The sequence below is a fragment of the Alosa sapidissima genome, chromosome 4 (assembly GCF_018492685.1).
Source record: "Alosa sapidissima isolate fAloSap1 chromosome 4, fAloSap1.pri, whole genome shotgun sequence".
NCBI lineage: Eukaryota > Metazoa > Chordata > Actinopteri > Clupeiformes > Clupeidae > Alosa > Alosa sapidissima.
The window spans coordinates 28,181,167-28,204,987 of NC_055960.1; the positions used below are offsets into that span (position 1 = coordinate 28,181,167).

The following is a 23,821-nucleotide window of genomic DNA, read 5'->3' on the forward strand; positions in this document are numbered from 1 at the left end:
ATTGCTGGAAATCCAAGTCTGGCACTGACGTAATCCTGTCTGCTCGGAAGCCCCTCCCGCAGACTATCGCAGCCGACTTGGACTTGACTGAGGTAACCCAGTCGCAGTAACCCAACGGCCAGACAGACAGAATATAGCACAATCTGCCTGCATAGAAACAACGCCGTACTCGAGTACCGAGGGCCAACAGCGGCCCGGGGTTGGTTAGAAAAGTCAAACTAAACACACGGTATTTCTCGGACGTTCGGTGTGTTGGGAAAAGAACCAACCTCGACGGCGACTTCTATCCATGTTTCATTGAAAGGGTTTTACGTTACTTTGCGTTAACTATTTTAGTTGTTTAACGTTACTTCCTAACGGCAGATTCTTAGATTTAAATGTTTAACTCTATGGGTCTTATCAACGATACAACGGGCATCCACACGAATGTGTCCTGTTCCTGTAACTGCAAACACACGACTTCTTTTCAGAGTACGGAGATCAGTAAGTAGACTTTTGTGCTTTTCTCTAAGGCTAGATTCTAATGTTCATGTTGCTAGCGTAATTTTAAAACGTTAATGATGTTCCTTTGGCGAGCTAACTCAGCTAAGTTTGCTATCCTAGCATTAGATACACTCGGTGCTTTTAGGTCACTGACTCCAGTCTTGTTAGCGATAGCTGCGTTCAAGGCTGTCTGTCTGTCTCGGTTTTGTTTTTGTTTGCATAGCAAGTAGCATACATGTTTCTCTTTCAATGTCTGTCTATCCATCGGACTTCCTTACTTCAGCTTACAGTTTACAAACAAACTTCTAAGTGGAATTTTCAACACAAGTTTTATTTTGCAAACAGCCTGTCCCCCCCCCTCAAATTGTCAGAATAACACGTTCTTTTGGGGACGTGTTTTGTGATGGTTATCACAAAGTCAATAGGGAAACAGACGTTTGGTCTAGCCTTGCCTCTCAAATGTTTGGTCTTAAATTAGACCTGCTTTCTTTTTACTTCAACGTTAATTTACACAGGTGTAGGACAACTTGTGACCCAGGTAATATGTTTCCTTAGTTGAATTAGGGGGAGGAGCTACAGTTTATTGACAATCGATATGTTGATGACTTTGTTGTAAAGTCGAATAGATATTGGATTCATAAACCACTTCAAACATACAAGCACCATGGCGACAAAGTTTCCTTGACTTTATTAAACATCAGCTGCATCCTTAATAGAGTAGCATGCGACTGACTCTAAATCTTCTGTGTGTAGAGAAATAGTCTTTAGACGGCTTAAGTTACAGGCCTGATTAATGAGCTGGCATTGTGTGAGGGCTTTTCCTTTGACAGTCACAGTTGAGTCATGTTGTGTCTGGCCATGGAAAGATAAAGGGGGATTTTAAAAATTATATATTTTTGCAGTCTACCATAGCACTGATGAGACTCCTCCTTTAAAAAAGAGAAAGAAAAACTTGTTCTCTCATGAACACACTCACCAAAAAAGAAATCCTTAGAAAACACACTCACCCAAAAAGAAATCCGTATAGAACATGCTCACAAACAAAAACTCGGGCACAAAGGCATTGGCCAAGAACATCTGAATTTTATCCTGACACACTGTTTTGTTTGCTGTCTTTTTCCTGCATCTCAAACTTGCTCATGCTGCGTTGATGTTATGGTTATGATGTTGTTGGTTGATGTTTTGTCTGGTTGTCTCTCTTCCTGGATGCTGGATGTCTCTCTACCCCCGTGTTTCTCTCACTTACCCTATGTTGTGGGGCCAGTGCTTGGCCAATGTTCTGTAAGGGTAGGGGAATATATATTCCCTAATCTAATGGATTGTACCATACTTTGTGTGATGGGGACTATGATGTGATGCTGATCAGTGTATTGTGAGTGGTTTACATTCTCCCACACCACTGTGGCCCCTACATATTTGTTCTGAGGATATAGGTAATGTGAGCTACTAATAATCTAATAATGTAGTGTTCCATTTATGTTGTGTCAGTCATTCATAAAAACATGCATTGCGGCACATAGTGTGTGTGTGTGTGTGTGAGTGTGTGTGAGAGAGAGAGAGAGAGAGAGAGAGAGAGTCAGTGAGCATGACTGGGTAGGTGGGATTGGCGTTAGAAGTAGTCATAGTGGGACATTTAGTCACTTTTTTTAATGTTGACACATGGATGAGACTGGCGCTTTGCCTTTCCGAGGAACCATGATCTCATTGTAGCCACTCAGCATGCTGTCATTTCAGTTGCTCAGACACGACGCAGGTAGCGCTGACTGCAGAATGCAGGATCCCTCCTGGGCACGTCTGGGCTGAGAGTAAAGGGAGCATAACTCAAGGCAGAGTGAGTGGTACACCATAAACTGAAAAGGGATTTCAAAGCATGGTTGAAAACTGTTTATAAATTGAATCGAGACCACGTTCTGGAATGCTAGGTATTTTAGTATTTAGCAGACCATGGCGAAACAAATGTTCATTATCAAGTAGGCCTCCAGCAAAGCTGTTTTTTCTCAGTAGACTATACAGTGTATGCTTTCCCTATTGTATCCCTGCACAGAAAGAAACATTGACAAAAAATTGGTCCATTTTAGTTATCATTTGGGTGAATTTCATGTGTGAGAGAGGTTGTGCATGTGTGTGCAAAAAAGAGAGAATGTTTATGAGAGTATGCGTGTGTGTGAATATCTGCAACATCTGACTTTGAGACATCACCAGACTGACCAGACACACACTCAGACAAACACACACATTACCATAGTCCCACAGGGACGTGGTAGACACACACACATACACACACACACACACACACACACACACACACACACACACACCCTTAGGGACTGGCTGGGAACACCCTCATGGATGAAAGACAAAGACATCATGCAGCCGCCTTATTCACTAATAAGCAGTTAGCGCTGGTAGACTCATACACACCAAACCAGTGTCTTTGCATGCAAATGTCAGGGATGTACACTTTAGCAATAACAAACAAAAGACACTATAGAGAACATACTAAAGGAGGGTGTGTGTGTGTGTGTGTGGTACTATACAAAGTTGTCCTGAAACTGCCATTGGCATAACACATACACCAGAACATAAATGTTAAATTGAAGTAGCTGGAACAATAAGTGAACCATGGAACACAGATTGTATCACTGTAGAACTCAATGTTACAATGTAACGTTGTAATAGTTACAAACATTCTTATATGGGCTCTGGTGGAACTCTGCAGCAGAGGGTTGTTTTGGTTGAGGGATGTTGTCTTCCTGATGGCTGACTTTTACCATGGTGAGAGTCGTCCCCCAGATAGTGAAGCGGCAGCTGCCTTCAGTTTATGTCAGCTGATCAGCCTCCGTCTGTTTCCTTTTACGCCACACACCATAGAGGACTGATTCACCCGTCCAGACAGACCCTGTTCCCACACACACACACACACACACACACACACACACACACACACACACACACACAGTGCTTCTCCTACCCCCACCAGACAGTCAGTGACAGCCAGAGTGACTGATGGAGAGCTTGTGAATATGCATGGTAGTGGGTATGGGTGTGATGGGTATGTGTTTTAAATGGCAGATGGGGGAGGTTGTGGTGGTGGACATCATGTGTGCCAACTGGCTGGGTTTGGAGGGGCATTCCCATGCCACTGCTACCTCCCTACTCACACACACTCACACACTCACACACACACACACACACACACACACACACACACACCCTTCTGTTCCCACCCTGTACTCTCAGGGTATGTAACTCCACAGCACTGTTTTTTTTTAAAGACCACAAATGCCTTACATACAAAAAAACGTATGTACATAGGCAAACATACATGAACTCACACACGCACATACATACACCCATGCTTTTTTAAAATACAGTCATCCTATAATGATTATAGATAGTGTGCATGCGCACAGACTGTCTAGGAATATTAACTATACCTTTGCTTATTCTGATAAACCTACAGTGCACACATATACAGATGCTCAATATACACATACAGTAGGCCCACATGCAAAAGGCATACATAGACATCCACTGACTTGTGGACACACACAGGCACACATAGTGGCTTAACTTGATTTACTCTAATATGTATGTCTAGATGCAGACATGCACAATGAAGAGAGATGGGAGAGATTGTCTTAACATTAATTTCAGGGCTTAAATTTCACTGCGGGATTGCGGGTATTGCGCATAATTTGTTCAAGTCCCGCAACTCTAGCCATCATAATGCGAGAAATTCCCGCATACACTTTTACAGCCTGTCTGATGACGTTAATATAATCATGAAGTGGCGTGAATGCGGTGCTATTGACCGGACGGATCAACTACCGAGTTGAATTGAATATAGCCTCATGCAGACGCACACACACACACACACAGAGAGAGAGAGAGAAAAAGAGAGAGAGAGAGAGAACCACTTTGCGCTTATGCAAATAGGCTACGCAACCATGGCAAACTTTTACATCTGGAAAGAGCTCCTTGGTAACTATCCTGCTAGCTCAGGTCACGTCAACACTTGATCCCAGAAAGATTGTCTTCGACTTGTTCGTTTTTTGAACATTTATTATGACCGCCGCTAGCGAAGCGGTCATATAGGGATTGTCAAAGTTTTTTTTTTTTTTTTTTTTCGTTGGATCCCCGCGGGCCACTCGCCCCCCGTTTTTGTCATAACTCCCTCTGCATTTTTGCATTTAGAATAGCTCTGAAACCGGGGTCGAACACGCAGGGGGGGCGCCAGTGCGTGGACATCTCAATCGCAAAATTAAACAATATTTCTATCGGGCGCCTACCATGGACTAGGCTGGGTGAACTCAGCCTGATCTGCCGGCGATTCCTTTTCGATTTCTTAAAAGATTGAGCTTGGTCTGGCGAAAGCCAGACTAACCATGGACCTCATAGTTGCAAAATGCAAGGGAACATGAATCAGCATATTATTTGCACAAACAATAACGGACAGTAGCTCTTCAACTTGGCCCGTTAAAATGTGTATGAACAGTCTATAGCAACGCATTTCATGAAGGCCCTTTTGGACATGTCAGTTATTTGCACCACTGGGTAAAACGGCATTTTGTTTTAGACTACTGGTATTTAATTTGTGCATTGACAATAAAGCTGAATATCATGAACTAGATGACTAAACTTATGCATATGTAGAAGAAGAAACATTCACAAAAATCCATGACCTCTCTTCTTGATAGCTGCTGAAAACTGCATGGAACTGACAGGGATTGTTTTGTTTAATAATAAATAAATAAATAAATACATTATGCTGCTACCTTCTGCTTTTCCCAAATACAATGTAGCTTACAGGTGTACCTTTCATCAGTCCAGTTGCAATGGATGGACTGTGATGAACTGCCCTACTTGTGATTGTTTAGATATTTTAAAGGTTTTATAACAATGCTACAAATTTTTTGGCAAGTGCTACACATCTATTCACCTTTGCAGCGCCAGTAGGCTACTTGTGTGCGGCCCGCAAACACACATTCCAAACAAGCATACACAAAAGTTTCAAGAGTGGGGGATGGAGTAGAAGATGGAGACAAATTCATTAAGATGATTTTATTTTCGCGGAATGGATGTACAGGACTGAGCGGCAGTCATATTTTGTACCGCTATGCGGTACATCTAGTTTTATCTAATGACATAGAAAACATAATGAATTGCATCCACATATCCTTATGCACTATGCACAACTTTTATTCACTAGCGACTAGCCTAAAACCGTCAGGCTGAAGAGAGGCTAATTACTCTCCCGTATTTCTAAAAGTGACAGGCATTCAATTACACCTACTCAACACCCATAGATATCTATGCTCATCACCAATGTGCACTCAATTAGACCTACACACCACATTAAAGATATGCCTGTTATAGTGTTATAGTTTAAACGTCAATATGAAGCATTCAAATTACTAAATATGTTTAGATACTAGTAATTACTAGTAAAATGCTATACATTAAAAAATGCATTATTAACTAAATACACTCTATATGAATTTAACATTGTGTGTGTGGAGAGAGTCAAGCAGAATCTAGGATGTCCACTCCCACTACAGTGTATATTACTGATGACGTCAGGGTGGTGGGGGCCCCAAAATCAAACACATTTTAAAAAAAGTATCGAAGAAGTATCGAAATCCCAATTCTTGACTTGGTATCAGAATCGAACCCCCCCCCCCCCCCCTATTTTGAAAATTTAATTTTAAGCCCTGATTATGCAGATGAAAGTTAAAGGGCACTTTGCATATGAAACGGAGTTGGCCGTGCATCTGCATGGCACAGAAGGCAGGTTACGCTGGGGTCATGGTGGGCTTGTCTCCTGGCAACCCCTCCCTTGGGTGAAGGTCGCAGTTGAAAGGTCATGCTTTTAGATGAGGGGCTCATTGTCATAAAGGCAGGGTTGAGCAGGGTGTGTGTGTGTGTGTGTGTGAGAAGGGGGTGGGACAAAAGATCTGGCTATAACTAATACTTTCTCTCTCGCACAGAGAGAGAGAGAGAGAGAGGCCAGACGTAATAAAAGTTGAAACCCAGGATGTGTGTGTCAGACTGGAAGAGTGCTGACTCATGGCTGGACAGTGTGCTGCCGGCATTAGGAGTTTACACACACACACACACACAGACCAAAATGATTCAGGTTAGTGTATCAGGAGCTTACCTAGGAAGTTAAACCTGCATGCTCTCACACAGGCTCACACCCTCACAGACTATTGGGTCATTCATCATTTGGGTTAGTCAGTCTATCAGGAGCCTATTTGGAAAGTTGAACATACACGCTAACTAAAGAAAATCATGCTAGTTTATTTGCTACTTTTGAACCTGAATTTCTGGTGAAGGTTTTTGGGGGCTTTTTGGTAAGGGTTTCAAAAGTCTCTGTCCCCGTAAGGTTTTTCGCAGGATTAATGGAGTAGGTTAAGGAGCTGCAGTCGTGTAGGGTTAGTAGAGATTTGTGTCAGACAGTAGCCCAAATCTGCTCCCGAGCTAAGGCTTTGGACTAACAGGGATTTGATCATCAAAGAGTACAGGCCAGATTTTTCCATTGCCATTTATTCATTTAAGGTCCTTCTATTCAAAGATTTAAAGGTTGTATCAGTGATAGCAGGGATACGTCACTTCTGTTGATGTTCAAACAAAACAGAGAGCTCCTCCCCCTCCCTTCGTGCAATTAAAACTCTCCTAAACACGCATCTCGTCCGTTATTGGTTGAAACACTTTATTTTGCCTTTGAGTGGGTTGCCAACCCTTGTTGGTAGCAATTGTTTTTGTGTACAGATCTCGGAGCCTAGGCTGCCTACTGAGACACGTTTTTTGACGGCCTGCTTATGGGGCAGACAGCTAGCGGATTGTTAGGAAAGATTAGATGAATGTGATCATTTATGTTTGGGCCCTTTTTGGGGCCTGAAATCGCTGATACAACCTTTAAGTTACTGATATAGTATAAATGAGGAATATATTTCATTATCATCATGAAAGCAATATTAAAATGTTTTGGTGTTTTTGGCAATGTGGAGGCTGTGTGGGAAAGAATCTGTGGGGGTGTCCATAGCACTGCACACTGGGGCTGCTCAGGACAGGCGTAGATGTTCTACATATGACCATAAGATACCACAATCATAATGAATTTGAAGATGATATCCAAAATGTGTGTCCCTTTTTAAGCAAACTTCAAAAAGTCTCAGTAGTTGCACATTGTTGCTTCAAGTTACCACCGTCATCCCTCAGCAGTGGAGCTGCAGAACCAAACAGGTAGATCCTTATGCAATAAAGAGCAGCCATGTCAGGCAAGGTCTTTCCCCAGCAGCCAAACAGAAATAATTTATGACCTAGTGCGTAAGAGATTTCAGAAGGAAATGGCTTTTATCTGGGACCTTTTTGATGTGGCAGTGAGCGGGAATACAGCTGTTTGTGAGGTATGACGGCTAGTCGGCTAGACGGCTAGACTTTTTCGGTGGCTTTCTCTCTTGGTGTTTTTCTGTCAGTCTGTCTGACGATGGAATGAGTCATGGGGAGCCTCAGAGGGAGATGATGGCATTAGCTGAGCTCTACAAACCCACACAAACCTGCAGGACACACACACACATACACACCTGCAAGCGTCATGCAGTTCGTCGCCACACGCAAGCACACCTGCAGGTTTTAGAAAGAGAGATTTACAGACCACCTCCTACGCTAGGACACACACACACACACACACACACACACACACACACACACACACACACACACACACACACACACACACACACACACACACACTTGATGTGTGCGTCTCGTTGCATAGTGTCAGGTCGGGTCAATGGAGCTAAAGCACGACGCAGGACTGAGTGCTCTCTGTTCCAGCCCTGTGGTCACGCCTCGCACTCTGTTGTGTCTGGAGAGTCTGCTGGTCTGAGAGAGAGAGAGAGAGAGAGAGAGAGAGAGACTAAAGTGAAATGATGGAGAGGGAAAATATGAAAAAAGGGAGAAAGGGATATGAGTAGAAGAGCTAAAGAGAAATGATGGAGAGAAGAGACAAAGAGGGGGAAGAGAGAATGAAGATGGAGAGGGTGAGAGAAGAGAAATGATAGAGAGAAGGGGGAAGAGCAAGGGAGAAGGAAAGAGAAAAGAGAGACAGAAATTCACAGTGGTGGGCATGAGAGATGAGTAACAAGGGGGGGGGGGGGGATAGAGGAAAGCTGAACAAAATATTAAAGAATTGGACAAAGCCAGACAGAGACATGGGACAGTCATTTGTAATGAAATAGCTCGCCTTCAAGGTTTTGGTTTTGTTTTGCCGTTTCTCTCCTGTGTATTTGATGTCATAGAGTAGCCCAATACAGGGAATTCTGCTTCTAGTCCCAGCACACAGGGCCTTCCCTCGTACTCTGGCTCTGGATATGGGAGGGGTCAGTAGGGTATGTGGGCTAGATCCAGACCAAAGCTGTGCCAGAGACCAAATCAACTCCGGCGCAAGCAGCAGTGCCCGTTCCACATTCAGGTCCAAGTGGCCACAAGGACACGGGTTTGAATCTCACCCATGGTCATTTTGTGATCCCACCCCATCTCTCTCTCTCCCACTCACTTCCTGTCACTTTTCACCATCTTATCTGAATAAAGGCAAAAATCCCCAAACTTAATACGTCAGGGCGCATTCACACTAGACCGTTTGTTCCGGACCCGAGTTCATTTTGACTGATGGTTCTGTGATTTTTGCTAATGTGAACCAGGCTCCGCTAGAAAGCAGTGGTCTGGGGTGCGGTTTGTTAGAATGTTCGAATGCTCTCTGTTCCAAAACCAGGAAATAAACTGCCGTTGCCAAAAAACGGATCCAGTGTGAAGGCAACCTAAGAAATCCATTAGGAGTGTATAGCCAGTACAGTAACAAACAGATCGCATGTTCACCTGCCTCTTTGGGTGTCAGGATGACCTGACTGCAGGAAGGTAAACAGTGAGTCCAGGAAGTCTACTTCATAGTAGAACTGTTGTATTAAAGCAATATGACATGGGTATATCCATTACAAGTCCCACTCTCACTTTTGGGTCCTATTGCTTAAATAACCTCAGCAGCTAGCTCAGATATCCAGAGACGGATGCGTTCTGGGTAAGATATTGGTTCAGGCAGTTAGAGGGACAACCCTTTCTTAGGTCCTGAGAATTGATATTGGAGAGTGAAAATGTTAATGCAATGGTTGTAAAGAGTGTGTGTGTGTGTGTGTGTGTGCATGCGTGCGTGTGCGTGCGCAGGACTCGGTGGTGGGGTAGTGAGGGAGGAAGAGGTGAGAGACATCAGCTGTTTGCTCATTCCAGACCGAGACAGACTCAGACTCATGAGATGAATCATGAATATTCAGATCAGCTTATCAGACTAGACGCACACAAACACACACACACACCAAACTACACCTCCTGAGTGCCCCCTCCCCCTGTATGTCTGACAGACATATATTTCTCTGTGGTGCAGACAGCGGAGTCCCCCACCCCCCCTCTCTCCTTCCCTCCCCTCCCCACCCCTCGTCTCCCTCAGTCGGGGGACCTGCGTCGGTCTGGCCCTTCTGGCTAACATGCTAATGACCACGGCGCATAATGGCCAGCCACGCGGCCGATAACAGCCCAGGATTTTCATACGTCTCAGACAAGCCGGGGCTGCCGTCTCCACCCCAGGGGGGGAGGGATGCCGGTGGCGCTGGCGCTAGTAGCCCCAGCTGGGTGGAGCTGCAGTGGTGAATTAGATTAGATGAGATTACATTTTACTGCCACATGACATGAGACATGCGTGTAGGCCCTACACCAGAGGAAGAGCACCAGTCATTGAGTGCAGGTGGAGAGCACAAGCTACAGAGGCACGCTGAATGATACGCGTGCATGTGCAGACAGACACTCTCTGGTTTGCCACCTTTCAGCCTGTGTTTGTTTGTTTGTTTGTTTGTTTGTTTGTCTGTCTGTGTATTTGTCTGTCCCTATTAGTGTGTTAGCCAACCTGCTAGACTGTCTGCCTGTCTCCCACTTAGTGTCTCCATATGCCAGCTCTGGAAAGAGCGTGAGCGTGATCTGTTCACGGATATCAGTTGTCCAGTCACGGCATAGTTATGTTCTGTAGATACTCTATTTCAGTATTCAGTATTGGATGCAGGAGGAAGTTTAGGCTGCACCTTTCCCTCGCCTTGCTGACTCAGTACTGCATCAGAAGGCTAAGGAATTCAACAGTCTGCCTGTCTGTCTGCCTGCCTGTCTATCTGCCTGCCTGCCTGTCTGTCTGCCTCTTACACCTCCGGTTCAGACGCCAAACAAGTCTTGTACTATATCTGAGTTACGGGGACAGTCCTGTTGAGTTTGACCTTTTGTCCCATGTTCTCTGAGAGCTGTGGTGCGTCCTTACATAACTCCCCACGGGGGCTGGCTGGCTAGCCGATCTGCCTTTAGTAACTCGTGAGGATGGACGTCTGCGTGCTTGAAGTTTTTTTTTTTTTTTTATATATTTCTCGGCGCTGTTGTGATGTCATTCACACAAATGATCCGCCAGCTCCCAGTTTGCTAGAGAAAAAGCCTTTGTGTTCAGTGGCTTGCAATAGTACAGTAGTGTACTTTGTGTGTATAAAAAGGCCTGAGCTTACTGTTTAGCCAGTATGTTATAGTAGAAGGAATATCTAGCCTAATATAGCAGACATTCAGCTAAGTGAAAATAAAGTGTATTTTTCAAGATCGAGGGTTGCGAAGACTGCATGTGAAAATGCTGTTGTTATTTTACATTTGGCATAATGTCTGATATAGAAGCAGTTACACTGGGGAGCTAACATTAGCTTGCCACACTAGAGCCAGTAAGCTTGCGTTGTTTGACCAATGCAAATGGTCACGGGATGTGTGTGTTTTCAGAGTGTGAGCTGGACAGAGATCTATATGCTCATATGGATGGAGATTGTTTTCATTTTAAAACTGTTTTAAAATTAAAACGGATTTGTGTAGTTGTAGGCTTAGAGAATTATCAACTGAGTAGTGGGACATTCCTTTACCATGCGTGTGCGTGCACGCATGTGTGTGGTATGTTTTGCTTAGGTTTGGAGCTGAACAGACAGCCAGAAAGGGGATGAGTGAGGAACAAGGAACTCTGATATTGTTTGTGTAAATGATACACTTCAGTCCTCAGTTATTTCTCTGGTGACTCACCTCTCCCTCCCTCTACCTTTCTCTCTCTATCTCTCTCTGTCTCTCTCTCTCTCCCCCTCCCTCTACCTTTTTCTCTCTCTCTCTCTCTCATTCTCCCTCCCTCTCTTTCTGTACCCCCCTTCCAGGCCTGTCTGACTCTTTCATTAGCTGTACTGTGCATGCACATGTTTCCATTGCCAGATGTTTGCCCAGACAGATAGCGACGCAATATACACGCAGACACAAAAATGCACACGCATCAACATAAACACTCTAATCTAAAGTAGTATTGTGTCTGTGTGTCTGTGTGTGTGCGTGTGTGCGTGTGTGCGTGTGTGTGTGTGTGTATTCGCGTCAGCAGGTTTTCATTCATCTGTTTGTGTATTTTTATCTCACACAGCTCTCTCAAATTCAGTCCTTAATTTCTCCGATCCTGACATACTTAAACTGGATGCTCACTCAAGCGCTCAACATACTCGCCACTCCCGACCAGTAGCGCGACAATGTGACGTCACAGGAGCTCCGTACCTATTTATACTTGCGCGTGGCGGACGCAACACTACTTGCAGTCTTCTCCTGAACAGAGGTGTCGCTGTTGTGGTAACTGGTTAACGCTAACTACGTTACACAGTAGAAGAAGCTGCGGTAAGAAACACTAGCTAGCCTCTGTTATGGTTTCTGCTATTCACAACTACCATCATCATTATCATCTAGTTTCCAAGGTGTGTGCAGGTAGATAGATCGATAGATAGATGGATATATAGATACTTTAGTCATCCCGAGGGAAATTTTAATAATTTAAACATTTTAGTTAGTAATTTCCTAAAGTGGAAAGAGATTTTTTTTTTTCAGGTCTTAGTAGATATCCTTTGTTTGAAAATAAATCGTTTCTATTCTTTTCTCTTAATTCCATGTGTTGCGACTCTCGCTGGTAACTTTGTTAACTTATCCAGCAAACTATTAAAAATTCACGACTGTAACAAAACACTGCAACTCTCGCTTGCCCTCGAACTAGTCCATCTTCCGGTTTCTGGTTTGTCGCGCTTAGATGAAAAAAATAGAGTGGTGCACTACCGTGTGCTACCTGGCCAAAATCCTGGCGCGCCAGAGAGATCTACGTCACTTTGACGTCACATTGTCGCGCTACCGGTCGGGTGCAGCGAGTATGTAGTGGGCATCACACTTCCACTACTCTCTCACTTATTCACACACACACACACACACACACACACTCACATAGAAATACTATTATTTTCAGCATGGCAGTGGCACCCTGTACCCTCCCACCCCCTTTTACAAGAAAAAGACCTTTTTTCACTCTGTGTAACTAGTGCTACACTGCCACCCCTCCCCTCCACACACACACACACACACACACACACACACTGACTTTCCCATGGCAGTGGGAGGGGGGAGAAGGCTGTGGTGCCCTCTTGACCTACAACACAGACAAAACACACACTAGCATACACATGAAAGGGGAGATTGTGTGGACAGAAAGAGCAAGGTTTTAAAGTGGGAAGGTGTAAGGAGCTGAGAAAGAGAAAAAAAGAGAAGTGTGTGTGTGTGTGTGTGTGTGTGTGTGTGTGTGTGTGTGTGTGTGTGTGTGTGTGTGTGTGTGTGTGTGTGTGTGTGTGTGAGAGAGAGATCTGCTCTCCCCTCCTCCCTCTGCTCTGCTGTCTGCCTTTGTGCTTAGAGCTGTCTGGCTCAGCTCTGACCGTAAGTGCCCTTCCCCGACAGAGTGCTGTGTGTGTGTGTGTGTGTGTGTGTCTGTCTGTCCACTCTGTCTGTTAGCTTCACCTATGACCAATTTGGACTGTTTGAGTGTGTGTGTGTGTGTGTGTGAATGTCTGACCAGTCTGGTGATCTGGCTCTCACAGACAAAAGCTAGACAACATACCTAGTCCAATAAACATTAACACACACACTTTCATATCATGTTCTTAGAAGCCAGATAGAAATGGTCCATGTGAATTTTCTCTCTCTCTCTCTCTCTCTCTCTCTCTCTCTCTCTCTCTCTCTCTCTCTCTCTCTCTCATCTCTCTCTCTCTCTCTCTCTCTCTCTCTCTCTCTCTCTCTCTCTCTCTCTCTCTCTCTCTCTCTCTCTGCATGTCGTCCTATCTGAAATGTGCACACACACTTAATCATAGTCTTCCTGTCCTTATTATGTCTGTATAACTGTCTGCAACTGTGCATGTCTGTCTGTCTTATCTGTGTGTGTGGGCCTGTGTGTGTGTGTCTGCATGTCGTCCTGTCTAACGCTATTTGTGTGTGTTTCTTTTAGTTCTATGCTCATTCCGTTTGTGTGTGTGTGTGTGTCTTAAGAATAATAGGCTAATTTGATGACTTTAAAGGTGCCATAAGCTGTTCTGCATTGTTAAGACAATTATAGAAGGCAGGAGGTTACCGGTGTGTCTAAGCATGGTTTAGCCAACATGCTGGTTTTTATTTGTTTACATGTCAAGGCTGGGATGAAAACTGCCTGGAAACAAACGCATGAGAATCACCCAAAGCCAGCGTCATTGTCTCACTTCTCTTTCCTTGGAAGTGCATCATCACGGTTAGATTCCTTTTGAGCACACACCCAGCAGTTGACATTCAAATGACCCGTGTTCGCCTATATGAGCCATCGGAGTCAGAGTGGTTACTGTATGCTGTTTAGGAAAAACTTCTCAGACACACACACAGACACAGAGGGAGACCTACACACACACACGCACACACACACAGACACAGACACAGAGGGAGTCCTACACACACATGTATACACACACACAGACAGACCCAGAGAGAGACCTACACACACACATTCATAAACACGGGGTGTTGTGCAGTGTTGTGTCTTCATGCTATCAAACAAATCTGTCAAGACAAAAGCCGCCTCCCTAGAGACCTCCGCCTCTCTCTCTCTCTCTCTCTCTCTCTCTCTCCTTCCCTCCCTCCCTCTCGAATGCCCTGTCTCGCTCTCAATCACACCCCCCTTCTCAGCAGTCTGCAGTTTCAGACTCATCTGTGGTTCTCACCCCCCTCCCCCTTCCACACACACACACACACACTCTCGGCCGTGCTCTATTGTCTGGCTCGGGGGTAGTGATCAGCTGTGTGTCGGAATGCGTAATGAGGTGGGGGGTGTGTTCCCATCATTGGTAGACCCCAGACTGCCACAGAGTGTGTGTCTCAGTGTGTGTGTGTCGTCACTCTTGGGGAGAAAGTGCTGGACGCTGGACTCTGGACTGTTGCTGTGGTGCTGTGTACTTGGATTACTTGCTTTGCTTCTCTTCTCCTTACTGGATCCATACCTGCGTTACCTTCAAGTGTGTGCATGTTCGTGTGCGTGAAGCGTTGGGCTTTTTGGAGTGTGTGTGACGCACAGCAGGAGCTAACAGCATGCAGCCTGTCTCCAGAACTGGCCACGAGTTTTGTGACCACAGTGTGTGTGAGGGTGAGTCTTCTTCTGCACACCAGAATTATGGGCCTTGTAGTTTTTAACATCATCTCGCCTATTCATTTAGCTGATGCTTTTATCCTGAGTGACTTCCTGTATTTGACAGGCTACATTATGTGATCAGTAATTCAGTAAGTCCATAGATAGACCACTGTGTTACTACTCTTTATTGATCCCACAGAAAGTGGGATCCTAGTGGCTTACGGTGTTGTACATTGGGTATGTTTACTTCTTGGGAATGGGATCCGTGGCCCAGGGGTTGTTGGCCCCTGGCTCTGCCAGCTGATCCACGCAAGGCGAGGACTTTGAGATATTCTGTGTTTCCCATGTTGCCGCACTTCAGAGGGTTATGCATGATCGTGAACGGGAAGTGGATGTGTGTGAGGGGTTGATTTGTGAGTAAAACCTCTGGTACTGCTTTCGGTACACATGAGTGTCTGTCTAAGCAAACACACTGCAGAGAAACTAGGATGGCACAGTCCCTTTGTGTGGGTGTGCGTGTGGGTGTGTTTGCGTGGGTGTGTGTGTGTGTGTAGTTCTAAGTGCCCTGCATTTGTGTTTGTGGGCAGAGGTTTGTTTTGTCTGCAGGTTTAACTGCGGTTTGCATGGGCTCTTTGAGAAGACAAGCCCTGGTCTGACTGGTTCTGTGTGTGTGTGCTAAACCTATAAAATACTGTTAATGAAGATGAAGATGGGAAATGTTATTTAATGTCTGTCAGTCAGACCTGTCAATTGAGACTGGTTTTGAACCTAAACTAGTGAACAATAATGCCATAAAAACAGACATTTACAAACATACCTGTTTTAGCCATTAGAATCAATTAAATCTCCATAAACACATTAACAAATGGAATTTCCTCTAAGCATGTTACCAAAATTTAGAGCACTCTTAGGCAGCAGTGATTAGGAAAACTGCACGTTATGAAGAAAGATTCCTGAAGTAAACCCAGCTTTTTAAAGAAAGACCCTGTCTCTTTCCATTTAGGCTAGGTGGCTAGCCTTATCAATGCACTGCAGACAGTCAAACAGACAGCTAGTCTACAAAGGGATAGGGGGTGGCAAACAATTAAATTAAGTTCAGCGTCACGGGTCCAACAGCTTTTTCGTCCAAAAACGTTTACTAACGCACCCGGTTGTCACAACCTGTAAACCTTGTCACCATCACCTCCGTTTTTGTGATTTAGTGATGATATTATCAAGGTTGACGTCCAGGCCTCCGTGGAACATACCGGTAGGATTTTATTAGGTTGTGGCAGCAAGTGAGTAGTGGAATGAGCATTTTCTTGAAAGGTTACTCTGAGTAGCGGAGAAAAAAATGGTTTATTTTACTGTCTATGGAGAAAAACGAGGGCGCTATGAAAGCAGTTGGAACTGGAAAGAGAACTATCGGCACATTATTGCATCGTGACTTAACAGCCGGATAGGCTACTCGATGGGTCTAAGGAGGAATGTTAATACGCATTCTGGCTTTATTAGTTTGGACCATAGTCCAGAACACTCAGCAGACACCTGAGGCATCTCTGGCATGGACACCTCTGAATTTGTGCCTGAATGCAACCCAGCTGAGTCTGGGATTTAAGGCTTCACATCACTGTGTTGGGTTCACTTACCATGTTTTTCTTGGGTGTCTGGCTGGTTTAAGTTTAGGTCAAATTTGTAGGAGTGCTTTTGAAATCTCTTTATCTGCTTCGACTGTGAGCCTTCTATCTAAAACACACTCCAGCACATTCTCTTAGCTTGACCGTGGTCTGTTGGCCTGTAATTCTGATTGAAGTGCCGCTGAATCTACCTTTGGTGTCTGCTTAACGCAATTTGTGTCTCGAGGATTGAATTTGTGTGTGTGTGTGTGTGTGTGTGTGTGTGTGTGAGCGTGTGTGTGTGAGAGGAGGGGTAGGGGCGGGGAAGTGTCTGCTTATTTGTTTGTGGTGTCTGCTTTGTATGTCTAGACCTGAACTGAAATACCCGTGTCTGTCTGTACTGCCTGTGTTTGTGGTCAGTAGTAATCCTTGAGCAAAGTCTGTGTGTGTGAGCGCAGTTTGCATGTTTGACTATTGCTCCATCAACGTTCTACAACAAGTTTTTCACATCTACACTACAATACAATAATAACAATATATTAACTCTGAGACTACTTGAAGTAACGTGGGATGATCCTTGTTGAGCTGTGTTGCCGATATCATTGAGGTTTTGTGGGTAAATTGCTGCTCTTATGATGGTAGGTGTTACAGGTGTGTGTGTGAGAATGTGTACATATGTGTGCATACATGCATCAGTAGCTGCTTTCAAACACGTCCTCCACAATGCGGATCTTTGTCAAACCCTTCGGGTGATTCAGATATGATGCTTGCATGCGTACATTATGTGTAAACGACACCGACGCTGTTGAACAGATTGAACGTGGTGGAACACGCACATTAACAGAGTCTCTGCATGCTCTTCGCTTCATTCAGACACGAGCTCATACATAATGTCCATCCGAATTACTAAGAGGGCAGCAGTGTAAGAGCCACCTAAGTTCGGAGTTCCAAATGTCCGCTTATGTTGTTGCAAGCAACTTACACCTATGTCTGAACGCAGCTATAACTAACAGTGTGTGGTTCTGTGTGTGTTTTGCAGGCCAGCTGGAGTTTGTGCAGATCCTGGTGATAGTGGTGGTTATGATGGTGATGGTGGTAGTGATCACCTGCCTGCTCAACCACTACAGACTGTCTGCCTACTCGCTACTCACCAGACACAGCGCTGCACGCAGACAACACCTACCTTTCACCTCAGTGAGTACACACACACACACACACACACACACACACACACACACACACACACACACACACACACACACACATACACATGTGTGCACAAATGTGTTCACATACACACCAACCATACCAACACAAATTCACACACACACATATGGAAACAAAAATATACACACACATACACTCACATTAGACACATTCATGAATGAAAGTACACTCCACAATGCGCTCATTCATATAGTCAAACACAGAACACACCACTGACATAACCATAGACACGCTCACACACAAACGCATGAGGATGGTGCTTAAATGACTTCACCCCCGCAGTGTAAATAGAATTGATTTGTTTATCTGGACTGACTTCATGCCTTACTGCACCAAAAGCCAAGTAGAGAACAAGGCTTCATTTGTTAGCAGACTTGTTCCATTAAATTCTTCATAGAGTTATGGTGACAGAAAATAATGCAGCGTGTGTGTGTGTGTGTTTCGTGTTCTTTACTGAAAAAAATGTAGCCTACTCCATGATTCTGAACACTTAACACCTCTCTCTTTCTGACAGGATACAAGTCTGTGGCCATCTGATGGCGTAGGGCCCTCTAGTGGTGCGAGTGAGGTAAGACAAGACTCTGCATCGCTGGTTGTAACACTGTGGAGCTATTCCCACATACAGCTATTGCAATAATAGATTAACAATCTCTCTCTCTCTCTCTCTCTCCCCATCTCTCTCTCTCTTCTTTCTCCCCATCTCTCTCTTCTCTCCCCCCCTCTCTCTCTCTTCTCTCTCTCTCTTCTCTCTCTCTCTTCTCTCTCTCTCTTTCCTCCTTTCTCTCCTCTCACTCTTCTCTCCTCTATCTCCCTCTCTTTCCCCTGTCTGTCCCCAGCAGCAGGTGAGTGGCTCTCGGCCCCCAGATCCGGTGGGCTCTCGTGGCGGCGGCGCTGGTGGTGGTGTCGGTGTGGCCGCGGGTCGGTTCCAGCCCACGTGGCCGTACCTGCAGCACTCCATCATCGAGCTGCCCCCCACCATCTCGTTGTCGGACGGCGAGGAGCCGCCGCCCTACCAGGGCCCCTGCACCCTGCAGCTCCGCGACCCCGAGCAGCAGCTGGAGCTCAACCGCGAGTCGGTGCGCGCGCCGCCCAACCGCACCATCTACGACGGGCCCCTCATCGGGCCCCCCTGCCCCCCCTCCACCTACAGCAGCAGCAGCAGTGCGGGCTCCGGCTCCGGCTCCGGGTCCATCTCCATCTCCGTGGGGGGCTACCCCAACCAGCCGCGCCAGGAGGGGGCTCCCCCAACGTACAGCGAGGCAGTCGGACACTACTACCACCCGTCCCCCCCCAGGCACCTGAGGACGGGCGGTGGGAACCCCACGCCCCTCATCCAGGCGGTAGAGAACAGGAACGCACGCAACAAGGAGAAGCAGAAGGGACAGCAGGTTTGAGGGGGGGGGGGGGGGGGGGTTGTGTGTGTGTGTGTGGGGGGGGGGGGGTTGCTAAATCTGCTCACCTCAGCCCCCTCAGCCGTTACACCGGAGATGAACAGGAGTGGTGTCGGACGCTAGTGTGAAAGCAGTTGCACAAAAGAAGAGTGGAAACGACAGAAAAGAACACCGCGCTTCTTCATCTTGCTCTCCTGCCTCGGTACAAAGATTTATGTAACGCGTCCTTTCAGTAAATACTGCTTCACATCATGACCATGGGAGTTCACCGTTTTAAAACACAAACCAGGTGGATCTCCTCCAGTAATTTTTCTTTTTTACTTTTGCATTGTCCAGAACCACAGAGGCAAAATGATATTCCATAATCCATGCTTGTTTCCTTTTTTCTTTTCTTCTTTTTAGCTTAAATCATTCTTATTTGGGAGTAAAAATCACCTTTCTATTTAAAAAGCGTTCTTTTTGTCATGTAGGTTTGATGCCTCTGCGATTCCGTTTCATAGTTTAGTCGAGAACCAAGATGGTGGCCGTGCTGATCCTTGACCTCTCTGACCGCCCGTCTCAGGAGGGGCACTTAGGGGTAGTGGCCAGCTTCGGCCACCATAGCTTCCATAAAAATGTTTGCACAAAGTTGTAAGCGAGACTGTTCTTTACTAGTCTGACAACATACCAGAAACAAATGTCTGTAATTTGTAGAAAGGAAGAGAGGATCACCTGCTAAGATGAGTATTTTTGTAAAGAAACAGAACACCTTCTAAAGAGGAAGTGCTTTTTTTTCACCTGTTCTAGAAGTGATCTGTTGGGGAACCAACTGAAACGTATTGAACGTTGAGCTATATGTCCCTTCAGTGTGTATGTCTGCATGTGTATATGTATGCCATATTTTGTTGCTTCCAGTGCAAAACCTTGTGCCTCATGCTATCCCAGTTCTAGGGGCTGAAGAGATTAGAGTGGGAGTCTATAGTTTAGGCTATTAGGCTAATAGACAGAAATAGACTTTTCAGGTGTGCTATAACTGAAGTACTATGTCTTTTGAAATCATTGGGTGATTTGGAAGAGAACTAATGTATTTCAGTACAGTGGGCATAATAACCATTAACATGTCATTGAGATCCCACTGGCTTTGAATCCCAGCTCACTTTTAGCGTGACGCTTTGATTTGAGAGTGGCTAAAAGATCTTAACCACTCTAGCGGTATATCTGCAACTGATTTCATGGAGGGAGAGTTAATGCTTCATTAAGCGGCAGGCACAAGGTTTTGCATAGCCAGTGATGACATATACATGTATATGAAAACTGAAAACAAAACTTAAAAGGCACAAAGTTATTTATATATAAAAAAAAAAAACAAAGTCTAAAAATTGCACTATTTAAATATAACGAAATGGTAAGCAGAGGCTTGTGTACAAATGAAAAACCTCTTGTGTTTGTAATTGAGAGGGCCTGTATGTCAGTCAGTCTGTGTTTGCGTGCGTCATGCGATGCCCCCCGTATAGCCCTCCACCCAGCTCTTATGAGGAGCGTATGGCAGCACTTGAGCCAACACAGCAGCCTCCTCCCATGCCACAGGGCAGAGCCCTTCAGACGGAGGGATCGGTCTCAGCTCTAGCCCAGTCATCTGCCATCTTGGACTGCTCTGTGTAGTGGACACGAGCCATGTCACAGTTCAGCTCTGACTGGACACCAAAAGCATAGCCTAAGAGCTCTGTCTGGACCGAGTTCTGGCTCGGGTCAGTCCTCGATCCGTTCTAGACTCCTCTTTTGATTGACAAGGCTCTGCACGAGGGAGCCAGGCAGATGCACAGACAGACGTCTGGAGCTCCAGTCAGCCACTGGCCAGTCCTGGCCTGTGTCCCATCTATGTCTAGACTGTGCAGCTTCTGTGAGCGCGGGCGTGCTGTGTCCTGATGTACCAGGGTCAAGTGTGGGTGGACCAGGGCAAGGGGGGGGGGGGGGCCTCAGCACTTTAAAGACGACAGGGGAGGGATAAAGACACAATCCCCAGACAGCACTGGTCTCCCAACCTATATGCAAGAGCTCCCCCTAGAGGCCTGGAGCCACAGGGACCTCCAGTGTGCTAGCATCCCAATGCAGGAACAGAGAGGGAGGGAGAGGAAGATGAGAGGAGACGAGGCGAGACCAAATCCTACCTCTGCTCTCTTCAGTTTGGGACGATTGTGTCTCTGTGCTCATTCACATGCATTTTAGGAGTCTAATGGAGTGGTGCAATGTGGACTCTAGGTCACTCGTTGCATATAGGTCCTGTCTGCCAGTTTGAGACTCTTGTGCCATCTTTACATGTTACTATGAGAAAGGGCATGTGGAAAACACTCACGCCTGAAGGATGTCATTTACAAAGCACAGGCATATTGCTAACTAACATCTGCTTGTGCCGTGACTACCTTACTACTGTACTGTATTGTAGTGTCCGGTGTTTACGCTGCAGATGGGAACGTTTCATTAGAAAATGCATGTGAAGACGAGACACTTTAATCATGTAATAGATGACCCAAATGAGCTGCCTGAAGCCAGACCCTTTAATCGCTGGCCCTGGCCTGACTGATGTTTGGGGTGATCAGCCCTGCTCCATAGCAAAGGCCGATTATTGATACACACAAGGGTATGTGTGTTTGGGCACGCGTGTGTGTGTCTGGTTTTGGCAAGCTCCTTCTTTGGGTAGCCAGTGCTGTCTGAGCCCACGTCTATGAAAAGAAAAGTAAAGAAACCTTGGGGGACGGGGACGGGGGGGGGGGAGGGGTTGAATGAATAGAGTTTGATTGAAGGGACTTGATCATGTGTGATATAAATGTAGCTTTGGCCACAGAGGCGGATTCTGCTTCACTTCCCCTTGAGACATGGCAGAATCATATCTCTTATATCAGCCATAGGTAAAGGGAGAAGGCAACCGGAGTAGTGCTGTTTGCTGGTAGGGCAAGGCTAAAATGCAACACACACACACACGCGCACACACAAACATCAAAAGTCCTGATCAGTGTGTGTTTGCCTGGCTTAAGTCCCTCACAATTTCTCTGCATTTCTTGGAGCTCTTAGTGAAGAAGCCCTCTCTCGAAATATGATATGTGTGTGCGCGTGGACATTGATGATGATGATGTTGAGTATGATGATGATTTTAAAGAGGTTTTGTGGAGAATGTTGCAATACACCTATTATTTGCCTTTTTAATAATGTAGTTATGTTCATTCAGAGAGAATTGTAACATTTGTCATTGTTTGTTATTATTATTGTTTATGTTTAGTTTTGTAGAAAAAGAAATGTAATTTTGTTCAGATTCACTCAACACAAATGAAATGCAGAAGTTTGCTGAAGAAGCTCTTCACTCTTCCTTCAGCTTCGGACTCCCCTTTGTGTGTTCAGTTCTAGAGACTTCAACACATGCACACATAAGTACAAACATATCTGCACTTAGGTCAAGCTGACTGGCTACATTTCTGAAAACCTTTGCTTCTTCTAGATGTGTGCCTTTTTGAGGAGTATGAAAGCCGAAAGTCTAAACGTTTAGGGCATTTAGCCCTGGACTGTGTTGCCTTTTCTCACTTGAATCCCTACTTTTTAATATAATGCCAAAAATAATTTCTAAATAAATGCATACAAGTAACTGATAGCTAACCATTTAACTCTCAACGCAGTGTAGAGATCAGACTTATAAAGTAAAAGCAGCGCAGGGCTCAAAAGATGGCCGAATACTGATCTGCTACCCATGTGGATCGAACCATAGAGGAGAGGGACAGGATCCACAGCAGGCATAAGAGACAGACAGTCAGTGGTGTCTCGTGGTCTTCCTGCCCTTCTGATGGTCTCTGATGGAGGGGTGTATTCTAAAGCGAGGTTACTGGCTTATTTCGGTGAGTTCAGGAGTTGACTTTCAAAAGAAACGTCACTTTTGAAACCGTAGATGCTCAGTGCAGTGCAGTGGTTACTCCCAAAGTAACCTGGATAGGCCAGTAACTTTGCTTCATAGTACACCCCTCTCTGAGTCTGTCTTCCTGTGGGAGAGAAGGCCATTGTCTCTCCCATTGTAAGCCTGTCCATCAGTCCTGTAGACTTGAACCGGTCTCCTCTTCTACGCCTGTCCTGTCTGTAGCCTCTTAGCCACCTCACATTGAAGTCTTTGGGAGGAAAAATAAGGGCTTGATTGTGGTGGTACTGGTTGAGTCAGTACAGTATGTGACCCATTAAAACAGTAACTGTATGTTTGCCGTAACATACACTAAAAGACCTATGGGTGCTTTTAGTCCTCGGACTGTCATTGTTTTGTTTTTGTTTGTTTGTTTTCTATATTTCATCTCTCTTCTGTCACATGGTCTCTGTTGCCATGATGACTAAAATCTAAGACAGCTTATTGGCTGGCGACTCTTAACTGCTCACTTGAAAACAATCCTGTTCATGTTGTATTTATATTGGATCTTTTAAATGTGTTGTTGCGTTTGTATATCTGTTTTAAGGAGAAGAACAGACTGTAGTTATTAAACATTTTAATTAGCCCTGATTAAATCAATAAAATATTTTATAAAATAACATCCTGTGTTTTTGTGTTATTGTTCAAGTTTAAGTATGTGACC

At 45.2% G+C, this 23,821-nt stretch overlaps 1 protein-coding gene across 4 annotated transcripts; it reads left to right on the top strand.

Moving 5' to 3' along the window:
• The first annotated feature begins 74 nt into the window (after window positions 1–74).
• pmepa1 (prostate transmembrane protein, androgen induced 1) lies at window positions 75–23,777 on the top strand. Of its 4 annotated transcripts, none has more exons than XM_042089825.1 (4): window positions 75–483; window positions 17,666–17,820; window positions 18,368–18,421; window positions 18,690–23,777. In XM_042089825.1, exons 1-4 carry the CDS (start codon window positions 378–380, stop codon window positions 19,245–19,247), a joined length of 873 nt encoding a protein of 290 aa, XP_041945759.1. In that variant the 5' UTR covers window positions 75–377; the 3' UTR covers window positions 19,248–23,777. The 4 variants fall into 4 exon arrangements, with proteins under 4 accessions (XP_041945759.1, XP_041945760.1, XP_041945761.1 ...); XM_042089826.1 differs by having other exon boundaries at window positions 18,693–23,777; XM_042089827.1 differs by lacking the exon at window positions 75–483 and adding an exon at window positions 14,072–14,164.
• Window positions 23,778–23,821: the final 44 nt, after the last annotated feature.